General features: G+C 38.9%; 1 protein-coding gene across 3 annotated transcripts in view; it reads right to left on the bottom strand.

The window, feature by feature from the left end:
- Nucleotides 1-25,041, bottom strand: part of DCBLD1 (discoidin, CUB and LCCL domain containing 1) — a 68,044-nt gene that overhangs the window by 15,991 nt on the left and 27,012 nt on the right. For all 3 annotated transcript variants that reach the window (XM_022555083.3, XM_089921959.1, XM_089921961.1), the window contains 3 exons: nt 14,808-14,942; nt 13,419-13,470; nt 9,805-9,877 (listed from right to left, as the gene is read on the bottom strand). In XM_022555083.3, coding sequence (XP_022410791.1) covers nt 9,805-9,877; nt 13,419-13,470; nt 14,808-14,942 — 260 coding nt within the window. The remainder of the gene's footprint in view (nt 1-9,804; nt 9,878-13,418; nt 13,471-14,807; nt 14,943-25,041) is intronic.

Here is a 25,041-nt window from a genome sequence, read left to right as displayed (position 1 = left end):
TACCATAGCTTCATTTTAAAATTAGATTTAACAAAGCATCAAAACCAAAATGGTAGTGTCAGCCACAGAACACTGAATAAAACAGAAAACTTCATGAAGTTCTCAGAGTGATGACGAGCAACCCAGGGCCCAAGGCCTCCATCTCAATTTCTGAATCTCCTCTGAGAGGGTCAAACAGCTGGCACCTGCTCAGCCCTCCAAGGCTGCTGGCTGGTGTGACAAACCCAGCAGGGGTACCTGGCAGGCTCTGATTAGCCGGGGATCCTGTGGTTGAAAGTGGGACTGCAGGAAGAAGTGGAACTGTTCCATGGGGTGCCTAGGCCCATACGTCCCCCTCGAGCACAGACCCATGGGCGAGGGTGATTAGGTATTTAGCCCAGGACTGAGGGGCCGAGAGGATCTTTTGCTAAATAAATTTTAGCAATGCCCTGCTTCTCTGCAATGGCTAATGCCGAAAAGAGAAAAGCAGCTCATGAAGTTGTGTTTCAGTAACTGAACTTCGGAGTGTCTCTTTGTGTTAATGACAACACTGTTTACCTTATTGCAGTGGAAAGTTTTCCTTAGATTTAGGTTACAGTATTAGAAGGACCAGTGAGACCAACTGTATTTTGCAACTAATGTGGTTGCAATAAAATTGAGAGCTTTTGTGATCTTTAACGTAGAGAGCTCATACTTCCCAAACTAGATTAGATTTGGCAAAGGGAGTCAGTTTTGCAATGACTGCTATCATAGTGAAAAAAGGGGGAGGATTTCATGACAGAGAAGAAATGTGAGAATGCTGAAACTGAGGCAGATACTACCCTTCTTGATTTTTGGGGAAAAAAAGAAGAATTAGAAGAGAAAGATAGTACTCTTTAAAGAGACAGCTTCCATTTTCATTTTTTCTGAATTTTCTTAAAAAGGTTTCTTATTACTGTTTTAGACTCTTAGGGTACAAAATAGAGGAGCTAGCTGTAAAAGTCCTGGATTTAAATTGAGCAATTTAGCACATCATGCTGACTCTGCCTCTAACTCTACCAGGTGTGCTTAAGTCACCTCCCTGCTCTGGACCCAGCTTCCCAATTCATCTTCACAATGAAAAGGCTGGACTGGGTGATGTCTAGAATCACCTTGTGATTCTAAAGGGCACCCTGTGTACCTCTTATAGGGTCCATGCAGGCCTGCCTCCCTCTCTCAGCCCCAAATGAAAAACAAAGTGGTCGGCTGGGCAGCTATTCCCTTGTCCCTAGGATCACCTGGCTTCCTTGGAATTCAGTCTGGGGATGGGATGGTCTTCATCCCAGCATCCCTGCCCTGTGTGTAGAGCTCTCACTGGACTTGGCATGTACAAGGGGCCTCCTTGGTAACGAGGACAGATTCACAGGCCAACAAGCAACACGACCTATCAGCTTCATTGCCCAACAGATCTTCTCATTTCCCACAGTCCCCAGCACTGAGGGAACCCAGTGGTATGTGCCCCTTTTATGGAGTTTATTTCATTGCATTATTGCATGTTAAGTTACATGTATTTATTTAATATTTTTTCATAATATTAAATGCAGGCCATAGGATACATCCCCAAGAGAATAACCACCAGATCTGGCTATCATATTATTATAATAAAATTATCAGCCCTTTCCTGAGTTATTTCCTTAAAAGAAATCACTTGCTCACCCACTAACTTAAATAAAACTGATGTTTTCTAAAGTTGGGGATTTTTTGGTATCAATTTTTAAAATTCACACTCACTGAACCTGCTTTTTAAAAATTTCCTTTTGAACAGGAGATTTATATTTTATTTTCTAGCTATTTTGAGGTCTAAACCTCACCAAAATGTAAATATAGGAAAGTCTACGTTAATTAGTGATTACCTTAAACAAACAAAATAATTTAAATGTAACTCTTCAGGGAAGGGAATGCAATGGACACTTGAGGAGAACACATGCAAGACTCATGAACTTGAAGGTTGATGGAACTAAGCATCCCTGAACTTCACTGCGCCACAAAGATGGCCAAGCAGATCAGCATGAGAAGACTTAACTCTCAAAGCAGTTATCGAATCATCCCAGAACTGGAGTATTTTCTTAAGTCTTCCTTTAGGAAAAATCAACTTGTACGAAAAAGTATTGACAAAGTATTAAAATGTAATATAAACATTTTAGGTGGAAGGTGCCTCCGCTAACCTGATAGTTGAGCTGCTGAATTGCCTGGGTCCACGTCTCCATCCAACCAGTATGTCCTCTCCATGACCTCCTCCAGCTGGATTTTAGCCTGGACAAACCACTCTCCCTGCCCCACTGTTGGTCCACCACGTGAAAGAATGATTACCGTGTGGCTGGCAGGGTCCTGATGCTCCGGCCGCGTGTCAAGCCTGAGCCTCTGATGTGGGAGAGCCAAGTTGAGTACACTGGTCCACAAGAGACCTCCCTGCCCCTTGTAATATCAAACAGCAAAAGCTGTCACAGAGAGCTCCATCTCAACGCTAAGACCCAGCTCCACTCAAGGACCAGCAAGCAACAGTGCTGGACACCCTATGCCCAACAACTAGCAAGACAGGAACACAACCCCACCCATTAGCAGAGGCTGCCTAAAATCATAATAAGTCCACAGACACCCCAAAACACACCACCAGACATGGACCTGCCCACCAGAAAGACAAGATCCAGCCTCATCCACCAAAACACACGCACTAGTCCCCTCCAACAGGAAGCCTACACAACCCACTGAACCAACCTTACCCACTGGGGGCAGACACCAAAAACAATGGGAACTACGAACCTGCAGCCTGGGAAAAGGAGACCCCAAACACAGTAAGGTAAGTAAAATGAGAAGACAGAGAAATACCCAGCAGATGAAGGAGCAAGATAAAAACCCACCAGACCTAACAAATGAAAAGGAAATAGGCAGTCTACCTGAAAAAGAATTCAGAATAATGATAGTAAAGAAAATCTTGGAAATAGAATGGTGAAAATACAAGAAATGTTTAACAAGGACCTAGAAGAACTAAAGAGCAAAACAAACAATGATGAACAACACAAGAAATGAAATTAAGAATTCTCTAGAAGGAATCAATAGCAGAATAACTGAGGCAGAAGAACGGATAAGTGACCTGGAAGATAAAATAGTGGAAATAACTACTGTAGAGCAGAATAAATAAAAAAGAATGAAAAGAATTGAGGACAGTCTCAGATACCTCTGGGACAGCATTAAATGCACCATATTTGAATTATAGGGGTCCCAGAAGAAGAAGGGAAAAGAAAGGGACTGAGAAATATTTGAAGAGATTATAGTTGAAAACTTCCCTAATATGAGAAAGGAAATAGACAATCAAGTCCAGGAAGTGCAGAGAGTCCCATACAGGATAAATCCAAGGAGAAACACAACAAGACACATATTAATCAAACTATCAAAAATTAAATTCAAAGAAAAAATATTAAAAGCAGCAAGGGAAAAGCAACAAATAACACACAAGGGAATCCCCATAAGGATAACAGCTGATCTTTCAGCAGAAACTCTGCAAGCCAGAAGGGAGTGGCTGGACATATTTAAAGTGATGAAAGGGAAAAACCTACAACCAAGATTACTCTACCCAGCAAGGATCTCATTCAGATTCGATGAAGAAATTAAAACCTTCACAGACAAGCAAAAGTTAAAAGAATTCAGCACCACCAAGCCAGTTTTACAACAAATGCTAAAGGAACTTCTCTAGACAGGAAACACAAGAGAAGGAAAAGACCTACAATAACAAACCCAAAACAATTAAGAAAATGGTAATAGGAACATACATATCAATAATTACCTTAAAAGGAAATGGATTAAATGCTCCAACCAAAAGACACAGACTGGCTGAATGGATACAAAAACAAGACCCATATATATGCTGTCTACAAGAGACCCACTTCAGACCTAGGGCCACATACAGACTGAAAGTGAGGGGATGGAAAAAGATATTCCATGCAAATGGAAATCAAAAGAAACCTGGAGTAACAATTCTCATATCAGACAAAATAGACTTTAAAATAAAGACTATTACAAGAGACAAAGAAGGACACTACATAATGATCCAGGGATCGATCCAAGAAGAAGATATAATAATTGTAAACATTTATGCACCCAACATAGGAGCACCTCAATACATAAGGCAAATGCTAACAGCCATAAAATGGGAAATCGACATTAACACAATCATAGTAGGGACTTTAACACCCCACTTTCACCAATGGACAGATCAAATGAAAAAAATAAGGAAACACAAGCTTTAAATGATACATTAAACAAGATGGACTTAATTGATATTTATAGGACATTCCATCCAAAAACAACAGAATACACTTTCCTCTCAAGTGCTCATGGAACATTCTCCAGGATAGATCATACCTTGGGTCACAAATCAAGCCTTGGTAAATTTAAGAAAATTGAAATCGTATCAAGTATCTTTTCCGACCACAGCGCTATGAGACTAGATATAAATTACAGGAAAAAAAATCTGTAAAAAATACAAACACGTGGAGGCTAAACAATACACTAGTAAATAACCAAGAGATCACTGAAGACATCAAAGAGGAAATCAAAAAATACCTAGAAACAAATGACAATGAAAACATGACGGCCCAAAACCTATGGGATGCAGCAAAAACAGTTCTAAGGGGGAAGTTTATAGCAATACAATCCTACCTCAAGAAACAAGGAACATCTCAAATAAACAACCTAACCTTACACCTAAAGCAATTAGCAAAAGAATAACAAAAAACCCCAAAGTTATCAGAAGGAAAGAAATCATAAAGATCAGATCAAAAATAAATGAAAAAGAAATGAAGGAAACAATAGCAAAGATCAATAAAACTAAAAGCTGGTTCTTTGAGAAGATAAACAAAATTGATCACCCATTAGCCAGACTCATCAAGAAAAAAAGGGAGAAGACTCAAATCAATAGAATTAGAAATCAAAATGAAGTAACAACTGACACTACAGAAATACAAGGGATCATGAGAGATTACTACAAGCAGCTATATGCCAATAAAATGGACAACCTGGAAGAAACGGACAAATTCTTAGAAAAGCACAACCTTCCAAGGCTGAACCAAGAAGAAACAGAAAATATAAACAGACCAATCACAAGCAATGAAATTGTAACTGTGATTAAAAGTCTTCCAACAAACAAAAGCCCAGGACCAGATGGCTTCACACACGAATTCTATCAAACATTTAGAGAAGAACTAACACCTATCCATCTCAAACTCTTCCAAAATATAGCAGAGGGAGGAACACTCCCAAACTCATTCTACAAAGCCACCATCACCCTGATAACAAAACCAGACAGAGATGTCACAAAGAAAGAAAACTACAGGCCAATATCACTGATGAACACAGATGTAAAAATCCTCAACAAAATACTAGCAAACAGAATCCAGCAGCACATTAAAAGGATCGTATACCATGATTAAGTGGGGTTTATCCCTGGATTGCAAGGATTCTTCAATATATGCAAATCAGTCAATGTGATACACGATACTAACAAACTGAAGGAGAAAAACCATATGATCATCTCAATAGATGCAGAAAAAGCTTTCAACAAAATTCAACACCCATTTATGATAAAAACCATGCAGAAAGTAGGCATAGAGGGAACTTACCTCAACATAATAAAGGCCATATATGACAAACCAACAGCCAACACTGTTCTCAATGGTGAAAAACTGAAACCATTTCCACTAAGATCAGGAACAAGACAAGGTTGCCCACTCTCACCACTATTATTCAACATAGTTTTGGAAGTTTTAGCCACAGTAATCAGAGAAGAAAAAGAAATAAAGTGAATCCAATTGGAAAAGAAGAAATAAAGCTGTCACTCTTTGCAGATGACATTATACTATACATAGAGAATCCTAAAGACTCTACCAGAAAAATACTAGAGCTAATCAATGAATTTGGTAAAGTAGCAGGATACAAAATTAATGCACAGAAACCTCTTGAATTCATGTACACTAATGATGAAAAATCTGAAAGAGAAATTAAGGAAACACTCCCATTTACCAATGCAAGAAAAAAAATAAAATACCTAGGAATAAACCTACCTAAGGAGACAAAAGACCTGTATGCAGAAAACTATAAGACACTGATGAAAGAAATTAAAGATGATACCAACAGATGGAGAGATATACCATGTTCTTGGATTGGAAGTATCAACATGGTGAAAATGACTATACTACCCAAAGCAATCTACAGGTTCAATACAATCCCTATCAAACTACCACTGGCATTTTTCACAGAACTAGAAGAAAAAATTTCACAATTTGTATGGAAACACAAAGGACCCCGAGTAGCCAAAGCAATCTTGAGAAAGAAAAATGGGGCTGGAGGAATCAGGCTTCCTGACTTCAGACTATACTACAAAGCTACAGTAATCAAGACAGTATGGTACTGGCCCAAAAAACAGAAATATAGATCAGTGGAACAGGATAGAAAGCCCAGAGATAAACCCACACACCCATGGTCACCTTATCTTTGATAAAAGAGGCAAGAATACACAAAGGGGAAAAGACAGCCTCTTCAGTAAGTGGTGCTGGGAAAACTGGACAGCTACATGTAAAAGAATGAAATTAGAACATTCCCTAACAGCATACACAAAAATAAACTCAAAATGGATTACAGACCTATTGTAAGGCCAGACACTATAAAACTCTTAGAGGAAAACAGGCAGAACACTCTATGACATAAATCACAGAAAGGTCCTTTGGACCCACCTCCTAGAGAAAGGGAAATAAAAACAAAAATCAACAAATGGGACGTAATGAAACTTAAAAGCTTTTGCACAACAAAGGAAACCATAAACAAGATGAAAAGACAACCCTCAGAATGGGAGAAAATATTTGCAAACAAAGCAACTGACAAAGGATTAATCTCTAAAATATATAAACAGCTCATGCAGCTCAATATCAAAAAAACAAACAACCCAATCCAAAAATGGGCAGAAGACCTAAACAGGCATTTCTCCAAAGAAGATATACAGATGGCCAAGAAGCATGTGAAAAGCTGCTCAGCATCACTAATCATTAGAGAAATGAAAATCAAAACTACAATGAGGTATCACCTCACACCAGTCATAATGGGCATCATCAAAAAATCTACAAACAATAAATGCTAGAGAGGGTGTGGAGAAAAGGGAACCCTCTTGCACTGTTGGTGGGACTGTAAATTGATAAAGCCACTATGGAGAACAGTATGGTGGTTCCTTCAAAAACTAAAAATAGAACTACCATACCACCCAGTAATCCCACTACTGGGCATATACCATGAGAAAACCATAACTCCAAAAGAGTCATGTACCACAATGTTCACTGCAGCACTATTTATAACAGCCAGGACATGGAAGCTACCTAAGCCATAAAGAAGATGTGGCACATATATACAATGGAATATTACTCAGCCATAAAAAGAAACGAAATTGAGTTATTTGTAGTGAGGTGGAGGTACTTGGTGTCTGTCATACAGAGTGAAGTAAGTCAGAAAGCGAAAAACAAATACCGTATGCTAACACATATATATGGAATCTAAGAAAAAAAAATGGTCATGAAGAACCTAGGGGCAAAACAGGAATAAAGACACAGACCTACTAGAGAATGGACTTGAGGATATGGGGAGGGGGAAGGGTAAGCTGTGACAAAATGAGAGAGTGGCATGGACATATATACACTACCAAAGGTAAAACAGATAGCTAGTGGGAAGCAGCCACATAGCTCAGGGAGATCAGCTCGGTGCTTTGTGACCACCTAGAGGGGTGGGATAGGGAGGGTGGGAGGAAGGGAGATGCAAGAGGGAAGAGATATGGGAACATATGTATATGTATAACTATTTCACTTTGTTATAAAGCAGAAACTAACACACCATTGTAAAGCAATTATACTCCAATAAAGATGTTAAAAAAATTGTGAGTCACTATATTGCACACCTGTAACATATAATATTATACAGTAACCATACATCAATAAAATTAAAAAAAATAAAGATGGTACACAGACGGCGGAGAGAAAATAATCAGAGGGAGAAAGAAAAAAAAAAGCAAGTAGCCATGCTGGGGAGGTCCACATGGTAAGGAGCTGAGGACAGCCTCCAACCAAAATCCAGGAAGAAACTGAAGTCCTCAATCCAACAACCCATCAGTAACTGAATGCTGCCAACACCGTGTGAGCTTAGAAACAAGTATTTTCCTAGTCAAGCCTCAGATGAAACTGCAGCCCCACTGACACCCTTGTGTCACCTTGGATACCCCCTTGTGAGTGTCCCTCACTCAAACTCAGCAGGCCATGCTCAAACTCCTGATCCACAGAACATGAGAGAGAATACATGTGTTGTTTCAAGCTTCTAAGTTTTTGGTAATAGTCATGTAGCAATAGATATCTAATATACACACAGTATCAACATATACCAAAAAAAGACACTAATCAGACTTCTTTGAAGAGATTAGTTTTCAAAATACAAATTTTCCCTCCAGATGAAATCATACTGGAAGCAAATGGTGTAAAACCAGTTAGTGCGTCAAATAGGAAACCTGTTTGTTAGCACTTCCAGATCATGTACTGAGGCCTACCACCCAGGAAACCATTAACCTGTTACTCTGAAAAAGAGAGCTCTGTCAAGAGGAGGTGAGATCAACAAATAAAGCAAGAAAGAAACAATGCTATTTCTCTTTCTGCATATAATTCTTAAGTTTCTTATACAGGACAGGAAGATAATAAATTAAAACTTTATATTGCTAGGGGGAGAAAACTATACCTCAACTTTTTAGTTCTTTTGGTTAATTTCCTGAAGTCATCTAGGACTTCAGCCTGTGCCGAGTATATTTTCAAGTTGAGGTAGTGTAAATCATTTTAAGATTCAGTTTCTAGTCCAAGTAAATATCCTGTGTCAATCTTGTAAATTAAGACAACACAAGAAAAAGGAAACAAAGAGCAAAATCACAAAACCTGCTGCTTCCAGAATCAGGATGTACTGAAAGCAAAATTAAAGCCAAGTTTTTTTCTTCCTGCTGGAGATATGTGATCAATCTCCTAGAACATGTATGTTTTCCCCGTGCATAAAGAACTCTTAGAAAAGTTCCATCACTATATAGATTTTCACATTTCTAATAACTCAAGCCCCTTCCCGTAAGCTATAAACCCAACTATTTTGAATAGCAAATTTTTAAAAATCAGGTATCAGATTTCCAGGATAGAAATCTGTAAATAGTAAGAAATAAAGGATTGTGTATCTGGATATAAGATATATACTTTAGAAAAATGATTTCTTGTGAATTTATTTTTTTCTGGGAACAATTTATATCACCCAGAGAGTTTCAATAGGCATTAGAAATTGGAGTGCAAGGAGGGAGGGGAATAATATATATGAGCAGGGCATATGGCTTCACTGGTCCTAGATATAATGTCACTATTCTGTGATGTAAAATGTTCATGTCCTTGACTGTATTACATGAATCAATTGGAGCATTAAAATAAAGAAATAAATTATAACAAAAGGATGATCTCTTATAAAAATTGGATGGAATTATACCCTTAGGTATAATTAATATAAATATAAATAATATAAAGGGTTTTGTTTACCATTTCATTTATAGTATGCTTAACTGGAAATGCTAAAAATAGGAATGAATGCCATGAATAACCTTGGTTTTTATACTTATTTCATTTATTCTCAGAAAAGAGAACTGTGCATCTATCTACAAAGTTTTATATCTTATTTGACTTTACTTTGTAAAGAATTTAGGCAGAGCAACAAGCACTAACTCTTTTTAATTTCCTCCCTGCCATAAAATTACCCTCAATTACTTACATCTCTATATCCATGCACCACATTCCCAGAAATATCTCCTGCTATGTCTCTACAACCAGCTGGGCAGAACTTGCTGGAAAAAAAATAGAGTTTATATTTTATTAGGTCGTACTTAGTGTGAAATTATACTTAAAAGTATTTTCTCTCCTCTATACAACATGCAGGAATATCTTTCTTTAATGACAAATCAGAAACCTGATTTGTGAAAACACAGACTTATCTAAAATGTTCATCTGAAGGCAAGTTTTACACAATTATTTGTTTTATATCAAAATTCATTATAAACTCTATTAAACAATGAGCTTCCCTAAAGCATCTTAATTGATTTTAAGGGGTCCAAGAAATGTTAAGTAAAAAGGTAAAGTTTCTAAATACAGTATATATAGCATAATCCTGTTTTTATGAAAAGAAATGTTTAAATAACAATTTATGTTTTCTATGGATAAAAAGAAAACAAGAATATCTCTGGATTCGCTCTGAGTGTAGGAGTTTGAGAAACTATCACTTTCTGTGTTACTAACTCTGTAAATTTGGATTCACTCTACTAGCATTACCCAATTGGAACATAATGGAAGCCATACATGTTAATTTAAATATTCTAGTAGCCACATTAAAAAAATCAAAAGAAACAGGCAAAATTAATATTAATATTACTCATATATTTTGTTTAACCTAATATATTCAAAATGTATCATTTCCACATGTAATGAACAGAAAAATTATCAAGATATTTCCAGTCTTTTTTTTAAATAAGTCTGCAAAATCTGCAGTATATTTTATACTTACAGCACACCTCAATTTGAATTAGTCAAGTTTAAATGCCTGGAGAGTGTTGGTCTACATTAGTTATAAATTACTTTTGCAGTCAGAAAAAAGGTGTATATTTTTTTCAGCTTTACTGGGGTATAGTTGACAAACAAAATTGTGAAATATTTAAAGTGTGCATCATGATGATTTGATATACGTATACACTGAAAGAATTCCTCCCATCTAGTTAGTTAAACACAGCCATCACCTCATACACACACACACACACACACGTACGTATATATATATATATATTTTTTGGTGAGAATATTTAAGTTCTACTCTCTTAACAAATTTCAATTACACAATATGGTGTTATCAGCTATAGTCACCATGTTATACATTAGATCCTCAGACCTTATTCATCTTTATAGCTGAAAGTTTATACCCTTTTATCAACCTTTCCCTATTTCCCCTAACCTCCAGCCCCCAGTAACTACTTTCTGTTTCTATGAGTTTGACTAGAAGAGGTATATTTAAAATTAGGATTTCATTTACTTAAGAGTCATTTTTCAAGAAACTTTTCAGGAACATGTCATGGCATATGGTATGGATGGCTGTGGCTTAGGGTGTGTTGACCCAGGCTCTGTTACTACCTAACTAGCTATGTGACCCCGAATATTGCATATAATCCCCCTTAAATTCAGTTTCCTCTTCTGTAGCTCCTTCAAGCATCAACATATCAATAGGCCATGAGAGACAACCATACATCTAAAAAGACGTGCAAAAGGAAACTCAAATATTATGTGAACATTGACACCTTTAAAGATGAATGCCATAAGCCCTTGTTTCTATATATACCATATTACAATAATGTCTGCTTGGTTTGTTCAAGAAGAATGTACCAGCCCAAGCAGATTCCAAAACAGCAGTTGCTTTTATTTCATTTCCTCTCAGTTTCCTCCTGCTGACTTAGCAAATTAGATGTGTAACAGAATCTAATTATCAAAACTACCCAAATAAACGGTTCATAATTCTTCCCCATTGACCTAGTGGAATCCGGCATTACAGCAATAATCAAGGAATTAAGAAACAGAAATAATGGAAATCCTATTACAGGTTTACAGTTCCTTATCCTAGCCCTTAGAGCCAGATGTATTTCAGAATTCAGAATTTTGGGGATTTTAGAAAAGTAAAACAGTGCCAATAATGTATATGATGTATGACGCCACTGAGGTCTGCAAATATTAATCAAAACATTAATATCTCTGTATCAAATATATGGATAGTCATATTAGGTCAAATACATAAAGACAAAATAGCCTCATGTTTAATTCAGTCCAATTTTGCTGTCAGATGAATTTAAGGTCACATTAACCAGGTACTGCCACCAAATGAGTTACAAAAATCTTTTGACTTTTAAAGCTTTCTGCATTTCACAATTATGGATGAAGGATTAGGGCCCTGTACTAGTCATCATACCTCATCTTTAACTAAACTCTACAAATAGGCTGGGCTACAGCTTAGATGATCTGACACCATAACATCACACTGTAGGGCTGAATATATTCCTTTCTCTAAGAGGATAGGAAATGACTATTGATGCCCAGAGGCCCTGTCACCCCTGGGACTGTACACGTATGGCTGGAAAGAAAATGCTGCTGAATGTCTGCATTGGATGAACAGCAACTTTAAGGGCAACATTTAATTACTGGCCATTTTCATTTTTGTCTTTTCTCAACTGACCTTCATATTAGTAAACACTAGAGTTGATTCTGCATATAAAAGAATCTCATTTATTAGAGTATCAGATGGATAGGACCATGGACTCTTAAGCTTGGCTTTTGGGGCATTCTTATTTATTGTGTAGCCCTAAGCAGGTTACTTAATTGCTTTGTGCCTCTGTTTTTGGGGTAAAACAGAACCTGCCTGGTCGGCGTACTGGAACATTCACAGGAGCTACCTATATGCTAACTCCAGAGGGCTGTACCTGGTACTAAGAAAACACTCTAATGAATTAGAATTGTTGTTAGTGTTTTTGTTGATAATGACCTATAGACCAGTGGTTCTAAACTAGGGGTGATTTCTGCCCACCAGCAGACCTTTGGAAACGTCTGGAGAAATTTATCATGACTGGCTCATATAGGCCAGGGATGCTGCTAAACACCCACAATGCACACAACAGCAAATCATCCAATCCAAAATATCAATAGTGCCAAGGCTGAGAAATCCCCCTCTAGACTTACTTTACAGATGAGAAAATGTACATCCAAGAGATTAAGTCATTTTTCCAGTTAAAGTAAAGCTGGGATGAAAATTTTCATCTCCTATTCTCAGTAGGTCTCTTTTTTTGTGGGAAAGATAAAATGAACCCTTCCAGAATTACAAAAGTCACTCCCAAATGCTGGCCCGGTAAAAAAATGCACTCTAGACTCCATTTTGGCTCATTGGTACTAGAGTAGAACTCAAGGGTCAGCAAACTGTGACCCATGGGCCAAATCCAGCCAGCGCGTTTTTTTTTTTGAAACAAAGAAAGTTTTTTTGCAACACAGCCATGCTCATTCGTTCACATATATACTGTCTATGGCTGCTTCTGCACTACAAAGGCAACAGAAACTGTATGAACAGATGCAAAAGAGACTGCACGGCCTGCAAAACCTAAAGTATTTATTATCTGGACTTTGACAGAAAGTTTGCTGATCTCTGCTGTATAAGAAACCATTTCAAATATTCCTAATTAGTTACAACATAGATGATTTTTTAAAATTAAATTAAGTACAAATAAGGTACTTTATCTGGTTTAATGTCAAGGAAAACAAAATATTCAGCAACAAATGACTGCAGCACAGCTAGGACACTGTATTTACCTGTATTCTGTCTTCAAATAATGGTTAGCTCGTTCCAAACACGTTATTAAATCTGTCATAAATAAAGATAATTGCAATCAGCTCTAAAGATTTCTTTTGAAATGAAACAGTTTTTGAAAAGTATTTATTCGTTATCTAGTTATCTGAACTCTTCTGTTTAAAAATAAATAAAAACGGACCCACTATCCCCAGGATTTCATCAGTTCCCTTCATTTTTCTTTTCTACCACCAGTGATGGTTCTTCAGTATTTATCCAGTGAATGACAACAGAATCTATTTCCAACTAACCAACACTGGTTAGTTACTATTCACTACATACCTACAAAAGGCCATGTGTATAAGCTCCGCTGGCAGGAGGAAAACCATTTCAAGAGCCCAGTGTGGTTCAGAGAAGGTTCAGGAACATCTTAATTTAACAATTTAGCTAGTGGCAATCGAGCGACCACAGGGCCAGGAGTTTAGTGAGGAAGCAAAGAGCCTATCAGCTTTGATCAATGAGGACCAAGGACTTGAAAGCAGCGTGCTCTCTGGAGCAATTTATAGAACTAATACTCAGCAATGGAAACTCTAAGATACTGTGGATTTTGGTGCTTTTAGATGGACCTAGTATAGTTTCCAAAATATTCCACACTTGCTGCAGAAGTTCTTTCTTTCCTTAATCATTTCAGTGGTTCTTAGGGAGAAACGTATGCTGAACACCGGCCATGCAGGGGCCTGCTAGGATATTGCTCAGATCTGATTGGCTGAGTGAGAAATGAATGGGGTACCCCCTTCCCAGAGTATTTCTGCAGGAGGGGCCTGACAGCAGAAACTCTGGGCACCTCTGTGGCCCTGGCAGACCCTGGGCTGCATGGAAATTACTCTGGAGTTCGAGGCCTGGATGGGAGGCCACGCTTTCCTTTCCCATCAATATTCATGCTCCCCTTCTCTCCCGCTCACGCGCTAGCTGGATGGGTAGGGCACTTGGTGACAGTGACTTTCTCCTCCTCATACTCGCATGCTCCCATGCTGGTGCACTGGTGTGTATGGAGTGGGGGGGTGTCGCTGGTTAAAAGGCTTGTCCCCTAAGCTAACAAAGGGGTTGGTGGAGAGCTCCAGAGAACAGCCAGACCTTAGGAGGGTCAGGAGGGTAGCCCCAAAGATACACAATCCATGATTTCTAGGAAAATGAGATCAACCCTCTCCCACATAAGTCAGCGGATCAGTCTAACATGGGCTATGAAAGTATTCAGTTCAGACCTAACTACTTACAAAGACACTGAATTCCTCTCTTCCCTCACATCTTAATTCTGGATCTGAGGTCACAGCTCTGTCCGGAGATGGTGACTAGCAAGAGGAATTCTAAGACAGATAAAGGTTTACAGATTTATGCTGGTCCTTCTGCTATACCTGGATGGTCGCTGCTGGCATACGTTAGCAAAAAACCCCGCCCAGAAATGTGGGATCCACTCTCAAAACGAACAGTTACTTCACTGGTGTTCAGCAAAAGTTCTTTGGGCACAGTCATGCTTCCACAATACGGACCTAAAAACAAAGCACACTTGTAGCTCATTTCAAAATTTAGACCAGTACAAAGAATTGGTATATACATTTTTTTCCCTTAAATGTCAAATTTACCAGACAACACATACACATAAGATTATAATCTTTACCCAACTGAAATTTTGCTTCATACTGAGACTAAGAATTAGTGACTGATTGTAAACTGATTTTACAGAGAAACAAGATGGGGGAAGTGGCCAATTCTAGATAAGAAATAGCTTGGAACTAGTTAATTGTGAACAACACAAGAGATAGGTTTCGATGTTTATAAGAAGGCGACTAACAAACAAAAATCAAATATATTTAGTTAAGAACAGTGATATTCTAGGGACCTCCTAAATTTGCTTAAAGTATGGTCTAAATGCTTGTGTCCCAACCAAATTCATATGTTAAAATCCTAATGCCCAATGTAAAAGTATTAGGAGGTGGGGCCTTTGGGAGGTACTTAGTTTCACAAGGGCAGAGCCCTCATGAATGGGATTAGTGCCTTTATAAAGGAGGCCCCAGTGAGCTTGCTTGCCCCTTCCAGCATGTGCAAACACAGGGAGATGGCTATGAACCAGGAAGGGGGCTCTCACCATCCACTACACCGTATCTGCCGGCACCATGATCTTGAACTTCCCAGCCTCCAGACTGTAAGAAATAAGTGTCTGCTGTTCATAGGTTACCCGGACTGTGATATTTTGTTACAGCAGACTGGAGAGACTAAGACAGGTAGTAAAGAAAATGTTATCACAAAAATGATATTCTCCTAAATTTGCTCAAAGAAACTCACAAGTTCCCTTTTGCCAAGAAAGTTCCACTACTGTATAGCACAGGGAACTATACTCAATATTTTGTAATAACCTATAAGGGAAAAGAATCTGAAAAAAATATATATGTGTATAACTAAACCACTTTGCTGTACACGTGAAACTAACACAACATTGTAAATCAACTATACTTCAATTTTTTAAAAAAGTGTAAAGAAAAAGAAAGTTCTAGAATTAAAAGACTGTCAAATACAGGGTAAAAATCTTATTCTCATGCAATTTGCACACTTCTCTTTCTCTTCTTTACCACTCTTAACAGCAACTTCTGGTTAATTCATATAATTTATTTTGATTTGTAAAATGAAGTTTATAAGAAAGCAGAATAACGTCTAAAGGCTTTTGAAATACCACAGTATAAATTATACAATTAAGAGTATAACATAGGGAGACGCAAGAGGGAAGAGATATGGGAACATATGTATATGTATAACTGATTCACTTTGTTATAAAGCAGAAACTAACACACCATTGTAAAGCAATTATACCCCAATAAAGATGTTAAAAAAAAAAAAAGAGTATAACATATTGTTTCTAAAATACGTTGCTTGAAAAGCAATAGGAAGCTCTATGAACTTTCAAAAGACAAAATTAGGGCTTCCCTGGTGGCGCAGTGGTTGAGAATCTGCCTGCCAGTGCAGGGGACACAGGTTCGAGCCCTGGTCTGGAAAGATCCCACATGCCACGGAGCAACTAGGCCCGTGAGCCACAACTACTGAGCCTGCGCGTCTGGAGCCTGTGCTCTGCGACAAGAGAGGCCGCAATAGTGAGAGGCCCACGCATCGCGATGAAGAGTGGCCCCCGCATGCCGCAACTAGAGAAAGCCCTCGCACAGAAACGAACACCCAACACAGCCAAAAATAAATAATAAATAAATAAATTTTAAAAAAAAAACACAAAATTAGATTTGGAGCTTAAAAAAAAAAAAGACCTTCCTAAGAATACTCAAGTTGAAGTTTAGTTTGTAAACTGTCATCTTGAAAGTCAAGTATGCAAGACAGGATAATTTCTCTAAAAATAGGGGTTAGCAAGTCAATTTTGAAGAGCGGTATTCTTCATCAACTTCTCCCAAAATAGAACATTATAGAAAGAGTCAATGGAACAACAATGACAACATGCGGTTAAGGGAAGAAAAAGATCACTCCAAGTCAATGTGAGTACAACTAGTCACACCAGCCAAAGCCAACATAGGGACCAAACTGCTAAAAGATGCAGAAGATCGTGAACCCAACTCAGCCTTCCTTTCCTGATATAAGGGATCAAATTTCTCTTCTGTCCTGTCCAGGTGTCACGTTCTGAAGATGTGATAAAATGAGAGAAATGTTGTGTGTTTACATGCCCCAGATCTCACTTGTTGCCTATTATTAAATTATAATGAAATCCAAATAAAAAGGATCATCTCTCTCTTTAGAAACACTCATCATATACAATTACTTACATGAGTTAATACCTGCAAATTATTTAGAATGGTACCTAGGATATAAAGTGTTAAGTACTCGTTAAATAAATAAATACGTTAAAACAAACAAACAAATAAATAATGCCTGTTTTCCTTTTAGACAATGTTCCATGGGGTTAGGGACTTTTCTATATCCGTCACTATCTCAAACACCTTGTACGTGTGACAGCTTTCCAAATATTGTTTGAATCAAAATGAAGTTAAATGTTTTTCTATTTGCAACAGCTGGTTTTTAAAAACCAAACATGATTATAAAGATACATAAAATATTTAATCCTGTCATTACAAAATAGCATGAAGAAGCAAGAAAAGTGTGGAAAAGCAAGAAAGGAAAAGAAAATCATTAGTGTGGTAGATATATGGATTTTTTGATCTTTAAGAGTGCTCACAAGCATGGAAGATAGGCAATTAATACTAAATCCATTTTTGTATAATAAAGTAGAATGATAAGCATTTTTGCAAAATTAAAGTGAGTCAGATTACTGTGCTTGACTTACGCAACTGATTCTCAGTTTGTTTTAAATAAGTTTCAAATTCATTTGTTCTTTGCACAGGTAAGTGAGATACTTACTTTGCAAACTTAAGAACAAAGATGAAATAACTAGTAACTTGTTGCTATTAATAAATCGGAATATTTTTCTAATCATATTTATTTCTTCCAAGAAGAAATAACAACATATATACTCTTCTCCAAATCATGATGACGATACCATACCAATCTCTCCTTAAACTTCTATTTGCATTCCAATGAGTTCTAACAAAAACAGTGAGGAAAAGTGTAAATTGATAATCAGTGAGAACTTGTTTGAAATTTTTTTAGTTGAAATATATTTGACATATAAGACTATAATGTAAGGTATACAACATGTTAATTTGATACATTTATATATTTTAATATGACTGTCATTGTAGGGATAATTAGCACCTCTATCACATTACATAATTATCATTTCTTCTTAGGGGTTGGAATAATTAATTTCTAGTCTCTTGTTTGATGATTATAATATTGTTGTCTATATTCACTATACTGTACATTAAATCTCTAGGGCTTATTTGTTACTCGTTGCAAGTTTGTACCCTTAAACAACATGTGTCCTATTCTCCCACTCTCCATCCCCTCATGACCACCATTTCATTCTTTGTTTTTACCAACTTGTCTTTTTTAGATTCCATATGTAAGTGGAGATCATACAGTACTTGTCTTTCTCTGCCTAGCTTATCTCACTTAGCATAATGTGCTCAAGGTCCATCCATGTTGCTGCAAAAGACAGGATGCTCTTCTTTCTCGTGGTTGAATAACTGGAATTTTTTTTAAAGATTTTTATGGAACAGTTGAAAGGAAAGGTTGCAAAATTATAAATATTTTACACAAGTAGATAAGAATGTATGCCATTACACTAAGTTGTTGTACAATACATACAATTTCCTAGATCAAAACCACATAAAAATAGTAAAACTCTAACTTGGTTGCATCCTCCCAAAGTCATGGTAGGCATGGTAGGTAAACATTTCTGGAAGAAGTTCAAAGAAAGAAAATGGGAACACACACACACTTTTATCACCGTTACCCCACAGGCACCATCCCTCTCACATTTTCATTGATGTGCTGCAAAAACGTAACTAAACCCTAGCAAGGACAGGGTATGCCCTGTGTATACAAATGCCATCATTAAAAGTTATTTGACAGGTTCATCAGGGCACAGCCGTCACAACAGCAGGAGGCAGCTGTAGCCCAGGGTGGGGAACTGAAGCTGAGGGTTGGCTGCGGTATCACCTTTGGCAAAACACCCAAATTATTGCCTGTCTGAAGGTCTGACAGATAAAGATTCCTTTTCACAGATTAGAAGTTAATAACTGCATTCCTAGAATTAAAAGGGAAAAAGAGATGAAAATAGAAAAATGTGAGAGGGAAAAATAATTAATGGGAAACCATGAAAGGAGTCTGTCCTAAGCAATGCTCTCAGTTTTCAGCAGACTCCCTGGAGGATGATATCTTTTCTTATGAAAGCCTTTCACCACCCACACCTGCCCCAAAGATATATTTACTGTTAGTACTCTGTCCCAATTTTTCAAAAGGATCTACACCTGTATTTGAACATGCACAATGCCATTGGAAACCCAAATAAGAGCTCAGAGGTGACTTCTAGCTTTGACCATGGTTATATTTGCCATCCTGTGCAGTGTTCCTAGATTGGTAAACCTGTTTCAATTCACAGTCAGACTGAACCCCAAACCTTCTTGAGTGGTTCTGAAGACCTCTAGCAGACCTAAAAGTAAGACTCACAGTCTGCATAGAGGTTTGCTTCACAACTGGCAGTGCTGTGTTTCACAGAACTTGGACTTGCTGTCTAACAATGACCTTCCCTCCTCACCTCTATCCTTGTCTGGGAAGCAGGTTCCACCTTTGTAGTCTCAAATTCCCACCAGATTGGGAGACAGCAAAAAGGCAGTTCATCAAGTAGGCAGAAAAATCAAAAAAATAAATCCTCTACCTTTTGTGGAATGCAGTGAGTCACCCTGGATTGTGGGAAAAGCCATCAATGACACCAAATGGAATAGCATGTGGCATTTGGCACCAGACATGAGACCAAGAGCTAGCAGACAATGGACTGATTCCTTGGACAAAAGGAATAAAGGGCCAGGAACCCTAGGAGCTGCCTGCTTTGAGCACAGTAGGCCAGTTCCTCTCAACACATCCCCTGTTCCATGAGCAGCTGAGAAGGGAAACCCTTTATCTTCCCACGTGTGAATAAAAGCAAACTGTCCTACAAGGAAGAATGAACTGGCTGCCTGGAGCCAGTCCTCTGGATTCTCTGGCAATCTGACAATCTGTGCAGCAATTTATCCTCCTGCTGCATTCTCCATGGCCTGTCTGCCTAAGTCTCCAAACATTACAAGGTAATATTTTGTTTAGTAACTGTTCCAAGTCATTACAGATGGGTCTATGCTTTTGATCTCGAAGCTGACAACAGTAAGTTATTGTTTCATCTGTGAAAAAGATGTGTTTAAAAAATGGTATGCATGCTGTTAAAGGAAATCAAAGAGACCCATCCCTCTCCATAACCAGGGGTGAAAAACTGAGAGCAAACAAAAAACTTAAGTCTTGACAGATCTGTCATAAATCAAATTGAACAACAACAAAAAACTCCTAAAAACCTTCATTAGCCTTACGAGCACCATCTTAAACACACATTTAATTTCTCATGACAGATAAGAACATGCCAATGAGATGAAGTGATGCTCCCTGGGAGAGCCACTGGCAGAGCCAACCACTCGGCACACCATCAGCCAGCTGCCAGGGAAGTGGTACCTGGCACAGCCCAGATCTGGGTGCAGAGGCGTGCTGATAAAACAGTCTCCAGGAATGTCGAAGCTGCAAACGCCACTGGACTTGTGTCCATTTTCCTTTTGTTATTTCTTTTTCTATGCAGTCAGATGGCAGGGTTTGTCCTTGCCTGCTAATTGCAATAGGTCACTGTACAAAATTACAGAATTTTCAGGGCCATTTTCTTTGAAAAGGAGGGAAATTAGCATAAAAAAGGGATATTCCTGGACTGTGTCATTAAAACCATAGTCACGTAAGAATGTAAGTGGTATCCCTGGAGAGTTTTGGTCTCTGGTTCCCAGACAAAAATCAGTGACAGATGATAAATGAACCAGGAGGATTCCTAGACAAAGGTGCAGCTTTACTTGGGGCTAGGGACTCAGGTCAAGAAGCACTTTCACAGCAGAACCCACCTAGGCCGTTACTTCTCTCCCAACAAAAGATGGCAATTGGCTGAAATGAATCACAGTGCATCTCTGGGAAAGTGTTTGAGGAAGAGGAGGAGGTGGAGGCCAATACTTCCTCTCCTTGACGATTATGGTTATGTTAATGAGACATCTAGCATGGAACTTTCTGGCTGATATAACCTTTTTTATAAGTTTACAATTCTTCTGTATTCTACCTTGGCATAAAAGGCAAAACAAAGCAAAACAAACAAAAATCAGTCCTTCTCAAGCATTTTCCACCAAAGTAGCCTCAGTCATAGAGAACGCACCTCTGAGGTGGTTGAGGCCCAAAACAACTTTCCATAAGCTTCTTCAAAGGCTTTTGCTTTATCATTAAAAGTCCTAAGAATTTTGCATTCTCCATAATATGGCTGTGAGACATAAACCATGTATAAAATAGAGGCTGCCAATCTTGCATTTTTCTCTATTTGGAATTTTTTTAAAAAATCAACAGGCAAGGCATAATTGCATATTGCAATAAGTATCATTCTAAACTATTATCACAGAAATCTTGTTGCAATTATGAGTCAAAACACTTAGTATTATTTCCTACTTTTCCCATTTCTCTTGTTCCTGGTGTAATATAAATATTAACGGTTGACTTCATATCGTTGTACTTCTAAGTCACTGACAATGGTTAAAAAAATACTGGGGGTGGAGGTGGAAGTACAGGAAGTGTAAGAGAACAATTCTGGAACTTCCTGGCTTTTCTATAGTGCAAATCATTTAGCACAACACAGCTAATTTAACTGACTACAATTAGGTTCACTGACCATGATGTCTCCCTTAATTTTTTGACTAATGCATTTTTTTAAACCTTGAATTCATACTAGCAGTCTGTGCGTGAGTGACTTCTCAGAACTCCATTTGGTTCTCAGACCCCTAGGGGAAGGCCTGCAGAGGTCTTCATTTCTTATTCATCATTCAGCAAATAACGAACAAGAACTACAGCTCACTTCTTCTGCACAAGCCACAGGATCAGATGGCTTTTGTCACCCTGAATGGGAATGGCACGGTGCTTAAAAGTGGGATCCCTGGAGTCAAATGCCCAGATTTGAATCCCAGATCTAGTTAAGTGATTGTAAGCAAGTTACTTGACCTCTTTGAGCTTCAGTTTCCTTATGTGTGGGGGCTAATAATAGGCCCCCTCTTACAGGGCTATTACGAGGGTTAAGTGAGTAACTCTGGAGCACCAAAGGACAGTGTACGGCACAGATGAACGCTCCACTGCAGACACCGTCTTTACTGTTTCATGGTCTTTTCTACATGATAAGTAGAGTCCAAAAATTTTAGGTAAATCAAGTCTTTCTTTAAATGAGGAGGGGATATTTATTGATAGAGGAATCTTTTTTTTTTTTTTTTTTTTTGCGGTACGCGGGCCTCTCACTGTTGTGGCCTCTCCCGTTGTGGAGCACAGGTTCCGGACGCGCAGGCTCAGCGGCCATGGCTCACGGGCCCAGCTGCTCCGCGGCATGTGGGATCTTCCCAGACCGGGGCACGAACCCGTGTGCCCTGCATCGGTAGGCGGACTCTCAACCACTGCGCCACCAGGGAAGCCCGATAGAGGAATCTTACTGTAAATCTTCCTACAGTGTGAAAAAAGACACTCAAATTTATAAGCTTATAGATTTTTAAATATATAAAGTTTGCCAAGATCAAGCTGCATGCAGTCAGACTCGTTAAACGCTGACTGAGCATCTGCCAGTGTAAGACTACGCTAAGCAACAGAGGATAAGCGAAGGATGAATGAAATGCAATTCCTTCCTCAGGAGACCCCCTATCCGGTAGAGAAGCTAAAATAATGATCTCAACCTGAGATTGGTGCTGCACTGACGGCTTAGAAAAGCAACATGAGTCCAGACGAGGGACCAACTGGAGCTGCTGGACATCAGAGGAGGTTCTAGGGTAAGGGGCATTGGATTTGGTGTGTGTGTGTGTGTGTGTGTGTGTGTGTGTGTGTGTGTGTGTGTGTGTGTGTGTGTGTGTGTGTGTGTGTGTGTGTGTGTTAGAAGGGGCAGAAAAGCAGGGGAAGAAATAGAGGAAGAAATAACACATGGAAGAAATAACATCATCAAATGTACCGAACATGAAACTGTGTGATGTGTTTAGGAAAAGGCATAGGAGATGCGGAGACTCAGAGATGTGGCTGGAGGACTTCCCTGGGGGTGCAGTGGTTAAGAATCCGCCTGCTAATGCAGGGGACATGGGTTCGAGCCCTGGTCCAGGAAGACCCCACATGCCACAGAGCAACTAAGTCCGTGCACCACAACTACTGAGTCTGTGCTCTAGAGCCCGCAAGCCACCACTACTTAGCCCGCAAGCCTAGAGCCTGTGCTCTGCAACAAGAGAAGCCACCGCAACAAGAAGTCCATGCACTGCAACAAAGAGTACCCCTGGTCGCCGCACGAGAGAAAGCCCACGCGCACCAACGAAGACTCAACGCAGCCAAAAATTAATTAATTTTTTAAAAAGATGTGGCTGGAAATGTGGGTGGGAAGAGTGCGTGAGCGAGCCTTGAACCATGCTAACAAGTGTCTATGGACAGTGGGACACAATTAACAATTTTTGAAATAAGGAAAGAAAGAAATTATTACAACAATATTTAACAAGATAATCTTAGATGGTCTGGAGGGAATGGAGACTGGTGAAAGGAGAGAGGGGAAAATCAGGAAGCTCTTTCTATAAGAAATAGATACAAAGATGTGGACTGGTGGTGGCAGTGAAAATAAAAAGCCAAACTGAATGCACCATGGGCTTAGGGAACATGGGTTCTCGGCTCATCTCATGAAGCTGGATGGAGAAAATCTGTCCACGAAGCTCTTTCTGGCTCAGGGAACCCCTGCCACAGGCTTGGACTGATTTGGGTAACTTTAGGTCACCAGGAACGCACCAGGATGGGTAGGGTGGGGTGTGCTGCCGCAGCTCAGCCTCTGCTGGGTGGAAGGAGCGTGCTCGGGGTATTGAGAGGGACCGATGTGTTCTATGCTCTCAGACATCTTAGACAAGGAATAAACTGTGTGCAAGGCCATTGGGGAGGAAGAGGGGGTGGAAAGGGGGGAAGGGCAAGAGGAGGAAGGGGAGTAGGGAGGGAGTGATGATGGTGGCTAACATTTACTGAATGCTTGTTATGTGCCAGACATCATTCTTGTAAGTTACATATACATGTGCCTCAATCACCCATATGTGGCGGATACTATCATTTTGCCCATTTTAAAGATGGGGATACGGAGATACAGAAAGTTAAGTAATTTGCTCAAGGTCGTGTAATTAAAAAATGAGTAGTAAGGCAGGAATTTGGAGCCAGGCAGTTTAATTCCAGAGTCTGCACTCTTAAGCCCAATTGAAGACTCTGCATAGAAACAGAAGTGCTCATCTCAATCCATGCTGAAGGCCAGCCTGGTGTTATTGATCCACAGTGACCTAGGCGGGGAAGTCTCTGAAACTACGTGAGAACAAGGTCCTCTGAGATCCCGAGGAACCAGTATCTGGCTCCCACCAAGATTCCTCCAGCAGGTTAGGAATAGCCCTAAACTCTGCCCACTGGGGGAAGATCAACTTTCATGGAAAACTGGGACCTAGTCAATCTTCTTGAAATATCAGGAAACAGAAATGACTGTTTCTCTGGGATCCCCACAAGCAGTCGTGACAGAAACCTACTCTTCCCCCAAGTTCAAGATATTTTAATATTTTATAACTAACCTCTTATTATTTTACATCACAAATATAAAAGGGAGGAGATTGAGAATCAGTACCAAAGCAGCAATCTGAACTGTACTATACAACAGCTAAGTGCTTCACGATCCCGATTGGATTCTAGACCAGAAAAGGGACATTAGTGTTTCTTTTGAAGGGAGGCTCTGTTACTTTGGTCTCTTAAACAAAAATGCAGAATACCCTTAGTTATAGTGAAAACAATCTCTACTAATCAAAGTATGATACTTCTTAAACATTTTTTTTGGCCAGGATATTAGTACACATGATCTTAAAAGTCAGTATATATGTTTACAGCCCAAAATTTTTATACATTTAAAAGTTTATGTTT

The sequence above is a fragment of the Delphinapterus leucas genome, chromosome 12 (assembly GCF_059928025.1).
Source record: "Delphinapterus leucas isolate spDelLeu-1000000601 "Yukka" chromosome 12, BTC_Dleu_Yukka2, whole genome shotgun sequence".
Taxonomy (NCBI): domain Eukaryota; kingdom Metazoa; phylum Chordata; class Mammalia; order Artiodactyla; family Monodontidae; genus Delphinapterus; species Delphinapterus leucas.
Note: the sequence above shows the minus strand (reverse complement) of the source record. Positions and strands in the feature narration are given on the sequence as shown.